At 44.0% G+C, this 11,749-nt stretch overlaps 1 protein-coding gene across 3 annotated transcripts in view; it reads right to left on the reverse strand.

Moving 5' to 3' along the window:
* The window catches only part of LOC117216803 (LIM domain-binding protein 2), a 75,285-nt gene extending 72,097 nt beyond the window's left edge, over nt 1-3,188 (reverse strand). The window contains exon 1 of one of the 3 annotated variants that reach the window (XM_033463843.1): nt 645-3,188. In XM_033463843.1, the coding sequence (XP_033319734.1) occupies nt 645-1,537 (893 nt within the window). In that variant the 5' untranslated portion in view covers nt 1,538-3,188. The remainder of the gene's footprint in view (nt 1-644) is intronic. The other 2 variants (XM_033463842.1, XM_033463841.1) reach the window with 2 other exon arrangements.
* Between the last annotated feature and the right edge of the window lie 8,561 nt (nt 3,189-11,749).

Genomic DNA, 11,749 nt, shown 5'->3' on the forward strand with positions numbered 1-11,749 from the left:
TACGACGAAAAATGCAACTTTCTTTTGCCTTTTATTTATGCACTTTTATAATCGAGAAAAAGAAACGCGTGGAGAGATACCTCGTGTTTTTCGAATGCGCAGATCACAGCTACGAGACACGCTTACGTTTTGCTCGGAACTTTCTTCGGCCACGCGATACACCATTTTCACGAATTTCACGTGACCATTTCTTGAAAGAAAGCACCAATACACTACGGAAACTCATTCGTCGAACGGGCGAGCGTTGTTTCGCGTGACGAAAAATTGTTACAGTCGACGTGGCGACAGATTATTTATTTCTGTCGCGGATACGGTTCTCTAATCGCGGCAAGATTGATCTTCCTCCGTCGTGTTTCCCAATGGAGCCAAAGGTGAGCAGGCTGTCGTGGCCGTGTCCGATGGAAATTCATCACCAGTCACGGCCTTCGCCTTACCTCGCCTCACACTCCATAAAATAGTTAGAAAAATATGTATCAAGGACGACTTACAACGAGCACTTCAAGACAGAATAAATGCTGTTCTCTTTTCTTTATATAAATATAATACGTGTTAAGATACCAATTCCTATTTAATTAGAATTTTGCGTCAAAAGATCATCCTCTTCGATTCCCCAACCCAAATAAATGATCAGTCACAGAATTTACCTGAAGTAATGTGATCCAAAAGGCGAGCAGTAAAAAGGATCATTGTGCATGTGAGGCTGTCCGGGTACTCCAGGACCTTGCGGATGAGCATGTGGTCCCATAGGACCGGTGGGTCCAGGACCGCACATCCCAGGGCCACCTTGAGGCTGCATACTGGCTCCGATCATGCTAGCAGCGGGACCCATGGGATGTGGGCCAGGATGGTGCGGCGAACCGACCATGTGAGGTCCGGGATGGTGAGGATGAGGTGAGGGTCCGCCGCCACCCATATGTGGGTGAGGCGCGTGAGGCGACCCGCTCATCATTCCGTGAGGTGGCATCGGGTGAGGGCTAGGGGAAGCTCCATTAAGATGGGGTCCACCGGTGACACCAGCGTGCGGCGTCGGTGGACCCCCATGAGTCGGCGTAGTGGCTGGCTGTGGAGGCGGTAAACTAGGCGGTCCGGTCGGTCCGGTGGCCGCTAGCGGCGGCAGCGGGCCATTCGCCATGTTGTTCAACTGGGTTAGCGAGGCCGCCGCCGACGCCATCGCCTGCAAGGGATTCGTGGCGCCGCTCGTAGTGCTGATGCCTCCTAGGCCGGTGCCGGCGATACTTTGACCGGCGTTGTTGTTCCCGACTATATTGTTATTATTGTTGCCGGTATTCTGGAGGCCGGCGTTACCGTTGCTGGAGCCGTTGCTGGCAGCACCAACAGTGTTGTTGGCGTTGTTGCTCACACCGCCGCCAAGCGATTGCAAGGAGGGCGGCAGCGGTGGCGAGCCGGCGGGGGGCGCTGCCGGGCCCCCGAGGCACCGGCCCGACGGACCGGAGGCGGTTACGCTGCTGGGTGCTACCGGCACGCCGGCGTGCAGTGGTATTCCACCTGGGGGGCGCTGTGCCACCCTCACCGGCATCACTCCCCCCTCCACGACGCCCTTCACCCTCTCGTCGAACTCCCGTCGGCCTGATGACTGGGGTACGAGCGCGGGAATCTCTCGATGCTCGATCAGAAATCTATCTAGCTTCCACGATGCCAAATCTCTTGTTAATCGAATTTCGCTTTTGGCTCAGTTTAGAGGCACTATTTTTCAGAACCTATTGCGTTTACACAATGCCCCTCAATGAAGCTCCAACTCGATGTTATTTGTTTTTCACTTGCAGGTTTAAAGACACTGTTTCTAGAATATATTGTGACCGTAGGAGAATCGTAGGAACAGTGTTTTGAACGCAATTTGTTGACAAATAGTTTGAAGCAGTAATAAGCTCAAATTCGTAACGTTTGGTTCGACCTTTAAGAAGGATTCAAGTTAGAACACCATTAATCACGGCGAACAATCACGGCGAGGAATCACAACACTTCGCGGTATGTTTCGAAAAAGTAGAACTCGGTGCACGCGGCTAGGACGGAAGGGACGACACCTCGTGTATCAAGTTTCAAGTTTCTTGATTCGTTGGGTTTACGAGGGACAACGAATTAACGCCCCGTGACATCCAGTTCATCACCGCTCAATGTCAGCGTCCTCACTCCTTTCACCGGCGGGATGTTCGATTATCTATTAGAACGATTCGACTTCGAGTTGATTAACAATGCGTATACCACCTGTTCGCGTCTGTCGCACTAAAGTATCCAACAACTTCACAACTTCAAATCCTATGAACGAATATCTCCAATGGCGGCTGAACGAAACACTAAAAACGATCAACGAAGTCACAGTGCACTTGATACGAGATACGAAACGGGAAAAATCACGGGTAATACACTCTATACTCCATCTATCGACGAAAATCACACACTCGACTATACAACTTGTTTCTACGACGCGGTGTGAAAAATTATGGTCGTACGATCACCGTTTCGCTCGACCAACTATCTACGATCAACGACTATACACTAGTGCAGCAGTTAGTGGCGACAACCAGCGAGGTAACTGCGGGGGCACGTGGCCGTCACGTCGTCGGCGTCGCGGTGCGCACCTACGTCGCGGACCAGCACACCTCGTCTCCCGCCCATCCTGCCGGCCTTCTTCTCCTCCTTCTGCAAACACTCTCCGCCGACTCCCGCGGGAACTTTCAGCATCCCGAACTCAGTCGCCGCTAGGCGACCCAAACACCAAGCCCGCGCGACCACGCTGCTTCCCAACTGGATGGCCGTGTTTCGGCATAGTCCGTCACGCTCTCGAGTTCACTCGTTTTATGTTCCTTTTACACTAGGAGAGCTCCGACTCTTCTATCGCGTCGATTCCGAAAACGAATCAAACTTTCGGCCAACAGACTCTATCCGATAACGTATAGACTGCAATACTCTCTCAGTTACTTTTCAATGCAAAAAACCAGAGAGAGATAAATAATACGAGAAAGACGAACGCAGTTCGAGTGAACTATGTACATATCGCGAGACGATCACTGAACACTCGAGTCACCGTGCGCGCGATCCACACCAAAGAAACAGACAGAAGAGACGAAAAGAGAGAGAGAGAGAACACGAACGCGGGACAACGCGCGTTGCGTGTCACGAAGCAACAAACGACACTGTCCACGAATAGTTGTGTACTCCACGAGAGCAAGCGCATTACTGCGGAGCGGCAGGCTCCGTGGCGTTGCTGTCGCATTCGAGCTTTCGAGGACAGAGCGGCATGCTGGAGGGGGAGAGCCACGCGAGGATACGAGGTGGGGGAAGCTGAACCGAAGCCGCGGCGAAAGGAACGTCGGAAGGGAGCAGTCTCACGCACGGATGGAATGGTGGGGAGCCACGTGAGCGCCCGATGCCCGGTGTCCACGCAACCGACGTGGGACTTGCCTTACCTTGCGTTACCGCGCCATACCATGCCTTCCTTACCGAGCCGTGCCACCCTTGCCAGAGAACGCTCTGATTTTTCGTTCCTCGCGTATTCACCTTACGGACGTACTATTGCCCGTCGTTAACTCATTAAACGTACAATGCGGCGTCGGAACCCGTATCGAGAAGGAAGGGACCCATCGGTAACGACACGAGCTTTTTAAATATTTTCCAACGATCTATCGTGTGGTCCAAATATTTTTTAAGCATCGAAATATCTAAAGCGACATGACGTAAAGATGAATATTATATAAAAATTATTCGAGGAATTTGAATAAATTTTCTGCGAGTAGTCGTAGAATGAAAATGATGTAGAAGTGTGGTATTCGAATTTGTTTGCTGAGTGGTTGGTCGCGTGGTAGTAGGAAGTCGTCTCTTTATCGAAGTTTACTAGAAAGCAGTTTCACTTTCGTGTGATTCGAAGGAACCTGAGAGTCCTAGAGGAACCGATGTAGGATTCATTTCACTAAGATCACAGAAGCCCAGAAATCCGATTCATTGGGTTCGGGGTCAAGTTGAACGCATTTGTACGGCGTGATGAGGAAGAATGGTCTACCACCTTGACGCGCGGCACGTGCGAAAACGACCATCGCCCTGCACGATGTACGCCCTACAACTACCAGTTTTTTTCTTTTTTCAAACCCTGTAACAAATTTTCTTATAGAAACGCTTCTTTTATGAAAGAAGAAACCGATATTTTCCTTTAGAAAAGTTCACAAAGACTCGATTATTAGAATTTTATTGTTGAAAGAAAGCTTTCTCCCATTATTTTGGTGGAAATTTGTTAATTCAGTTGTGGATAAGGTGAAATTGGCCAAGTGACATCAGTGGAAGTCGAACGAAAGAAGAGAATAGGTGTCATTAGTTTCCTCGAGAAATTATTATATTACTTGCGGAAAATCCAACTGAATTCTCAATAATTGGAAAAAATAAAGAGCAAAAAAAACTATATTACTTTTTGTTCATTAAAATGAAGGATACCTGGAATTTCTAACGTTTTGTAAACGTTTCACCTCCAGCCCCTGCCACTCGGACAATAATACCTCTTGTCTCAAGCTCTACCTGCGTGGTAAGTACCGAGTTACCTGAGTCTCTATCCTATTCCTTAGGTCGCGGTTAGGGCTTTCTTATCAGCTTGGCACCATTTCGGACCTATTCTATGTGCTCAAAATATTTCGGTATAGGCCTTGAGCTCCAACAAAATAAGCGTCAAAATGTTATAATCATACATTTTAAACGATGATGAATTCTAACAGATTAAAGGCGTGTTTCTTCTTCTTTTAATTAATCAAGTTCTTTGTAGGAAATTTTTCCATTTCTTTTTTTTTCTCGTTATGACCACCCAATTAAAATTTTCATTATTTACAAATTTGACGATACCTATCTCTATATTGTATTGGACCGAATAATATAACAAATTTGTTAATATCGTTTCAAAGGATATTTAAAAAGATTATTCAAAATATTTAAAGATACATGAATTTTTTTATTAAACGTATGTATATGTAAAGAAAAGGAAGAAATAAATTATTCCTTGATTATAAACAGATTTTATAAAAAAGTATTTAATGTACACTTTTAAGCAAACGTTGACCTTTTAAATGTAACAGCTAAGTTTTTAATAATCCAGAAAACGTACTATGTACCTGAATAGCAACTAGAGTATCAAGCGTTACTAAACTGGAAAAACCATCGAGTTCGTCCTTTGAAGAACAGTTTTTCTAGTGTTCGACTACATTCTTGACGGAGTTCCAACGAAATTTTCTATCGTGGGTGGTTTCTGGTTTACGCACCGTGCCACGACCTTCTGCTATTGAATATCCGTACTGAAAAGGAGAAAGAGAGTCCAGTTCTTGGATACGCTACCAGGAATTCCCAGCGACCATTAATCTGCTCTCTGCGACACCCAAGGCCCCGTTTCCTTCCCCCTTTTTACAGCCCCCTTTTCGACCAGGTAGACGTAGCCAGGCTCGGTCCAAACCAATGTCCAAAACATTAGAGAAACGTGTCAGGTTGTTGCACCGATTGAAAACTTCTGTCACAGCCGGAAGCGAAGGAGGAGCTAATTATAGCAGGGATTGATTGTCATGATCGAAATAATAAATTCTTCGTTTCGATTGTAAAAACCACGTGTTTTCCATTTAGAAATATCCTAAATCTGCTGTTTTCGCGAAACATATGCGGACTGTTTGGGTCGTAAGATTACATTAAGATTACTAAGGACGAAGGATAATTTAACTTTATTGTAGAGGTTTAAGTCGTCCCTACAGTAAACAAGTTTTCAAAATTCTAAATTTGACTTTTACTAAAATATACCAAAGTAACCGTCAAACTCACAAACTGCGCAATAAACTCAGATTGCTAGAAATGTATAAGATTCGAGAAAAGGAAGAGAATCGCGGATCTAGTCACACAGTGGCCTAGAAAAATTACTGATTCGACGGGAAGATGAGTGAAACTTCGGAACGTGAGCTTTCATATGGCAGGTACAGAGGTGGCAGGGTCCTCGGCGTGGAATCCTCAGGTGACTCGTCGAAAGTTGGACGTCGAAGCCGGAGGGTCTCGAAGGCAAGGAGGCAGCGAAAGCAGGCGAGCAGACCGACGGGCGTCGCGCAAGAAGGAACAATTAGAGGCCAAATAAAGACGAAGAAGCGAGTCACAGTCGAGCGGGTTCGCAACGAGCGTGTGTGTGATTTCGGTCACGCCGCGCGCCTGTACGTTGACCCCTGGAGAAAGAGAGGAGAGAGAACGGAAAAAACGAAGAAACACAGGGGCAGACAGCTGAAAAAGGGAGAGAAAAAGATCGACCGAACACAGCGGAGGGGAAGAAGAGAGGTGAATGGGGGAGGGGGAGCGAACGAGGAGAGCATTTGCTCACCGTTCGTTCGTTCGTTCGTTCGTTCGTTCGTTCTTTCTTCCTCTGCGCGAGAGAGGGTTCCTCGACTTGCCTTCTCGGTTCGAACTCGCTGCTCGTTGCCACCACGAACAGAGAACGAAGGAGAGAGAAAGAGAGAGAAAGAAAAAGACCTGAACGAACCGAGGGGGACAGGGGCACGACCAGCGTGCAACCAACAGAGACGTCGTCACGAAGGAACGATAGGAAGACAGAGGTAGCCGGAGGAACGTTCAGGAGGCTGAGAACTCACTCCAAGAGACTGATCAACCGACGTACACACAGGTTCACCGCGAGTTAATCGTGCCCACCGTTCGATCATGCGAGCTGGAGACCGTCAAAAACTGCCCCTTGGCTCTATCTTCTCGTAGCCGACAAAATTTTTGATGTTCAGGGTGCTGTTGATCTAGTGTCTAGAGAAGCTGAAGTTGAAGTTGTGGATCAGGAAAGAGGGTGAGCTTTATGGTGGTACTACTAGTCGTACTTCTTCCTGAGGAGGAGTTACAGAAGAGTTGTCGCGAATGCAGAAACCGAGATGCAGATTTAGACTTTGGTTACCGTGGATGCATACATACATAAATTCTTCTGACGACTGCAATTTATAAGAATCTATGTACATATTTGATTGATTTCGCGTATTCCATGTAGAGCGAAGTATTTGCGATGTTTGAACTAATCGAGGAATACGAAAAAAGCTAGTTTCGTCGGATTGATAATAATCATGGGCCGAGTTGTTGAACGTATCGAAAGTAGCAAAAGGGAAGAAGCAGAAGTGGCTTCTTTAAAGTAGAGTATCCTGTCGCGGCCGATAAGTAATCTTGTACCGGAACACTGGAGGCGTGGATACGAGCCCTTTAAGAGCGGTTCATGTGTATTCGACATGCGTATTACGCGTGCTCCCCGGGATTTGTCACGCGTCGACTAAAGCCGCTTTCACAATACGACGGCGCAAGATTCCAGTTCACGAAAACCAGTCCTTGGCTTGCTGCTCGTATTTACTAAACGGTAGGATGAGTTCAGAGCCTAAACGAAATTATGTCCGGTGACAATTCTCTGTTAAATGGACCAAAATACCATTCTAGTTATAATCGTTAAAATGGTGTTAATCTTTAACACAGTTTCATCGACTTTGTCAAGACACGACTGTCATGGTTTTCTCGTTTCAATTACCCACGACAAATTTGTCTTTTACTCGAACCCTTGAAGAGAGGCTCGAAACGACCCCAAAAACCCAATTAATCTGCAAAGGAGAGGGAACAACTAGGTGAGTAATGAAGCCAGTCACCTGTAGATCTGTAAACGCCTTAGTAGCCCAACATCATTGAGCAAACAAGCATCGCACCCTTGTACGAAGGCTCCTGAAGTACTCTAAGCTCGATATACTTAGCGGTTACCCAATCAACCTCAATCTAACCCGTAGCTATCTACTAACTCCTTCGTGACATCGGTGAACGGATCTCATTGAATTTGACCCAACTTCGGATTCTCCTCGAATACGGATCTCGTTACAGATTCGAAATTACTTCTTTGCGTACGTTCGCCCTCCTATCCCTCTATCGTCAATGTCTTACAGCTTTTCTACTACAGTAGAACTCCATTTGTGGCCATGAAGTTTTTAGTTAATGCCCGACAACATCGACTCCTGTTCACTGACTTTGATAATCTGAACGTGAATTCTTATTATACGAAAAATCGATAGTGACTCCGTTTATCTGAACTTGCAGAAAGACAAATAGTTCGTCTCGAATAATTTGACTTTCAAAAGAGATTGTAGATGAGCACGATAAAACGGGGTAAAGAGTGTTAGTTTCATTCTCTGCACCAAAAAGGTAACGGCAGAGGAATAAGAAGGAAGAAGAAAGAATACAACGTAGAAAGTTGTTTACGGGCAAATATCGAGGGGAAAACGGTTCGTCGCCGAGGATTAAGGGGCAATCTTTAGGGGTCATCTAATTATGCGGTAAAACAGCGTTAATTCGCGGTTAATTTCTTAACGAGATAACTTGCTGGCAAGGCAAAGGGTGGCGCGCGGTCGCGTTGGAGCCTCTAATGGCTCCGCGTGGCTACGTCCAGCTAAATAAAAAACGACTAAAGCGAGAAAGGGGGAGAGAGAGAAAGAGAGAGAGAGAGAGAGAGAGAGAGAGAAAGTAGGGAAGGAAAAACCAGGTGGATAGGGGGTGAGTGAAAAAAGAAACGGCGGGAGCGGTGTGTTAATTAATTGGCGCGTAATTAAAAGCCGCAGCGACACGCCGTAGTTAGACTGTCCCCTCTATCCACAGAGTCGATACACTTCAAAGAATCCGTGACGCTGAAAGATATCGGTTTAGCAGGCGCTACCCTGCGACAAGTAGACTCTTCTCATCGTGACACAGAACGCGAAACCGACCGCGTGAAAAATCAGAGTAATTACAAGAGAGCCGAGGGATGATCGAGTGGACGGATCAAACGTCGAGCGGATCATCGAAAGATTTGGCACTGACGAGAGACACTCGACACTTTTCGTCGAGTGTTCCTCTTTTGCGGACAGTTTCCCATCTATGATATTCCTTCTACAGTACCACAGGGAAGTGTCGAAAAACTGAATAAGGAAAATTGGAAATCGGTCACACGTATTTTTCAATCTATGTGGAAAACGAAGGTTTTAAATCTAAAAATTTCTCCTTTCTTCTTTCACGTATCCTATAACCACAAAAAATATATTATCTTGGCTTATCTGAGACATTTTCTCGTTTTTATTATTTCCTTTTGTCGTACATTTAAAAATCACAATATACGAACGTAATGATACATTACACAAGTTTCATTGTTCTGTGCAAAGTTCGAACTTGACTCTTGTGATGTTGAAACGTAGTCGACTCAAACAACTCTACTTTACTAGATGTGGTGAGCTTTATTTATTTGCAACAATCAGAACCCTATTCCTCTATTATTTGGCGATATTTCATAATCAACGGTGCAATTGAAAATTCGCTAAAAACAAATTAATTAACGTCCATGTACAGGACATCCCTCATTTGGTCGGTACGTTAGCAGCAATTTAATCTTACAAAATCAATAACATCGGCAGACGCGAGTATAAAGTTACTTTTCGATTGGTCGTGAACACGGTGATTCTCTTCTTTTAGTCGAGTGGCCTCGGGAACCGCGATTATTCGCGACAGGTACAAAAGAGGACAGGTACGAGGAACCGGGGGTGAGCAGGCGAGTTCTTTTTATCAAACGCATTCATCCCCAGACTCGCGTTCGTTGTTTCTTCCACATCGACGCCCATCGAAATAATCGATGTAATCCGCGCGTCGTCGCTGGGAAAAGCCACGTGACAAAGCGGGAAACCGCGTCAAATGTAAAAATCAAAATAATTAAATGTCGCAATGATGTTACACCGTCGTTCCACTGGGTCCTCGAGACGATACTCTGAAGCGCTCTCTCTACGGAGATCATTAAAAGGACGGGCTTCGCGAAGACCACTCAACGAGGCACAGGTGAGGAATTTTTTATCATAAATATACCAGATATTCGTCGTCCCACGCTCGAGATCTGTCGTTCGAGATCGCCCACGAATTAATAGAGTAGAAACTTCCAAGTCGGATTTTTCGGAACAGCAATTACGCGAATCGAAAAAATATTTATGAAAAAACATCTTTCACATGGAGGTTTGAGAATCATAGTAGTAATGCACATTGTAAAGTATGTGTTCTGTATTACTACAAAATGTATTATATGTTCTCAAAACAGGAAAAGAATAAAATTATAAATTGATTATTTATGAAATTAAAGGGATGATACTTTCAACAGTTGAAACGTATGGATAAATATATGTTCAAGATTGCTTTCATACTGTATACTAATTCTGTACTAAATATGTTTTTTGTTAAATAAATATGTTTGCAGTAGATGTAGATATTTCTAGATGTAGATATTAACTTCTATATATATTTTCAGATTGATTTCAAATTTTACCGATATAATTACAATTTCAGATGGGTTTCGAATTTTATTAAAATATTACTATACGAGCCAATCAGAAGCAATATCGATTAATTCCATAATTTGGAAAGTAGAAAAAATGGTGATGTTACGAATTAAAATTATTTAAAATTCATCTTAGAATTTGCTTGTTTAACAAAATTGAAAAATTTATTTAAAAAGCAGTCGATATGTTTGATTCTTGAGAGACTCGTATATTAGACTGTGAAATTGAAGAAAACGAAATATTCGCGCCGTTACCATTATACATTCGTTCGTAATCGAATTGAAGTTGGAAAAATCGAAAAATTGCAAGCTTCAATCCAACTTTTCTCCGTGCGTAATTGGTCATTTAGCGTTCCCTTTATGATAAGCGGATTGCAAAAGCCCGAATAAAAATTAGCTTGAAAACATGAAACTCAAAATTGATCGTATTTCGCTTTTATCGCGGCCGTTACTTATTCCTTTTGTTTTCCCCTTTTGCTCAGGTACTGTTTTAACGAGACTCGGACGCCGTTCCTTCGCGACACAGAAAATGAAAATAAATTTCGTAGATGATATCTTGAATTATTCCGCGGCACGAGAGAGACCACCGTTCACATTGTTGCTCGATCATCGTGCATAAATCTCTGGTATTATTAAAACGCGACGTTCTCGATTCTTTTTAGTCGCGAAAACTTACAACAAACCGAGAGACCAATGCAAAGAAACGATTTTAGAACGCTTCGCGTATAATGTGACTGTGTTTCGTCACCGGTTGGTGACGATCAACGGGGCTAACTAACTAGATGTAATTAAATGCGGTACAATTAGAAAACATGGTAGTCAGGATAGAGGAACGAGAAAGGTCGTGGAGAAGATGACTTAGTGGCTCGTAGAAACTTCTAGCCACTTTCGAAGTCAGTCGGGAATAATCTTGCGACCATAAGTGGAACGAAAAGCAAAAGAAGGACTTTGCGTGGTAGAATCTTCGATCGCTCGTATTTTTCATTTCCATGTTTATCTTTTTCTCTCCGGCTATACCACAGGAATCGCGTAACTAATAGATACGACGCGTATTATGAATCCTACATATATACACTCTGTGGACCAAAATGTGAACCATCGCAATAATCAATTTTTTAGATAAATATTCTCTATGCCAAGAGTAGAACAGCCGGAATTTAGAATACTTTGAAATATACTAAAATATAATTAAAGAAAAAATATAAAAAATTTTCTTTGAGTGCTAGAGAGCGTTTAGAAGATGGCATGATCGCAACGAACATAAACGATTCGTGAAAAGCTTTTGACTGCTAATCACCAATTACAAGTTTATTTAGAATATTCATGCAGGAAAATGTTTATCACACGTTAATTTTCTCTTGAGCTGTATATATTTCTTTGAACCTTTATACCCGCTATATACTTTAGAAAGTCGTAAATCAGGGT

The sequence above is a fragment of the Bombus bifarius genome, unplaced genomic scaffold (genome assembly GCF_011952205.1).
Source record: "Bombus bifarius isolate JDL3187 unplaced genomic scaffold, Bbif_JDL3187 scf7180000007973, whole genome shotgun sequence".
In the NCBI taxonomy this organism is placed as follows: Eukaryota; Metazoa; Arthropoda; class Insecta; order Hymenoptera; family Apidae; genus Bombus; species Bombus bifarius.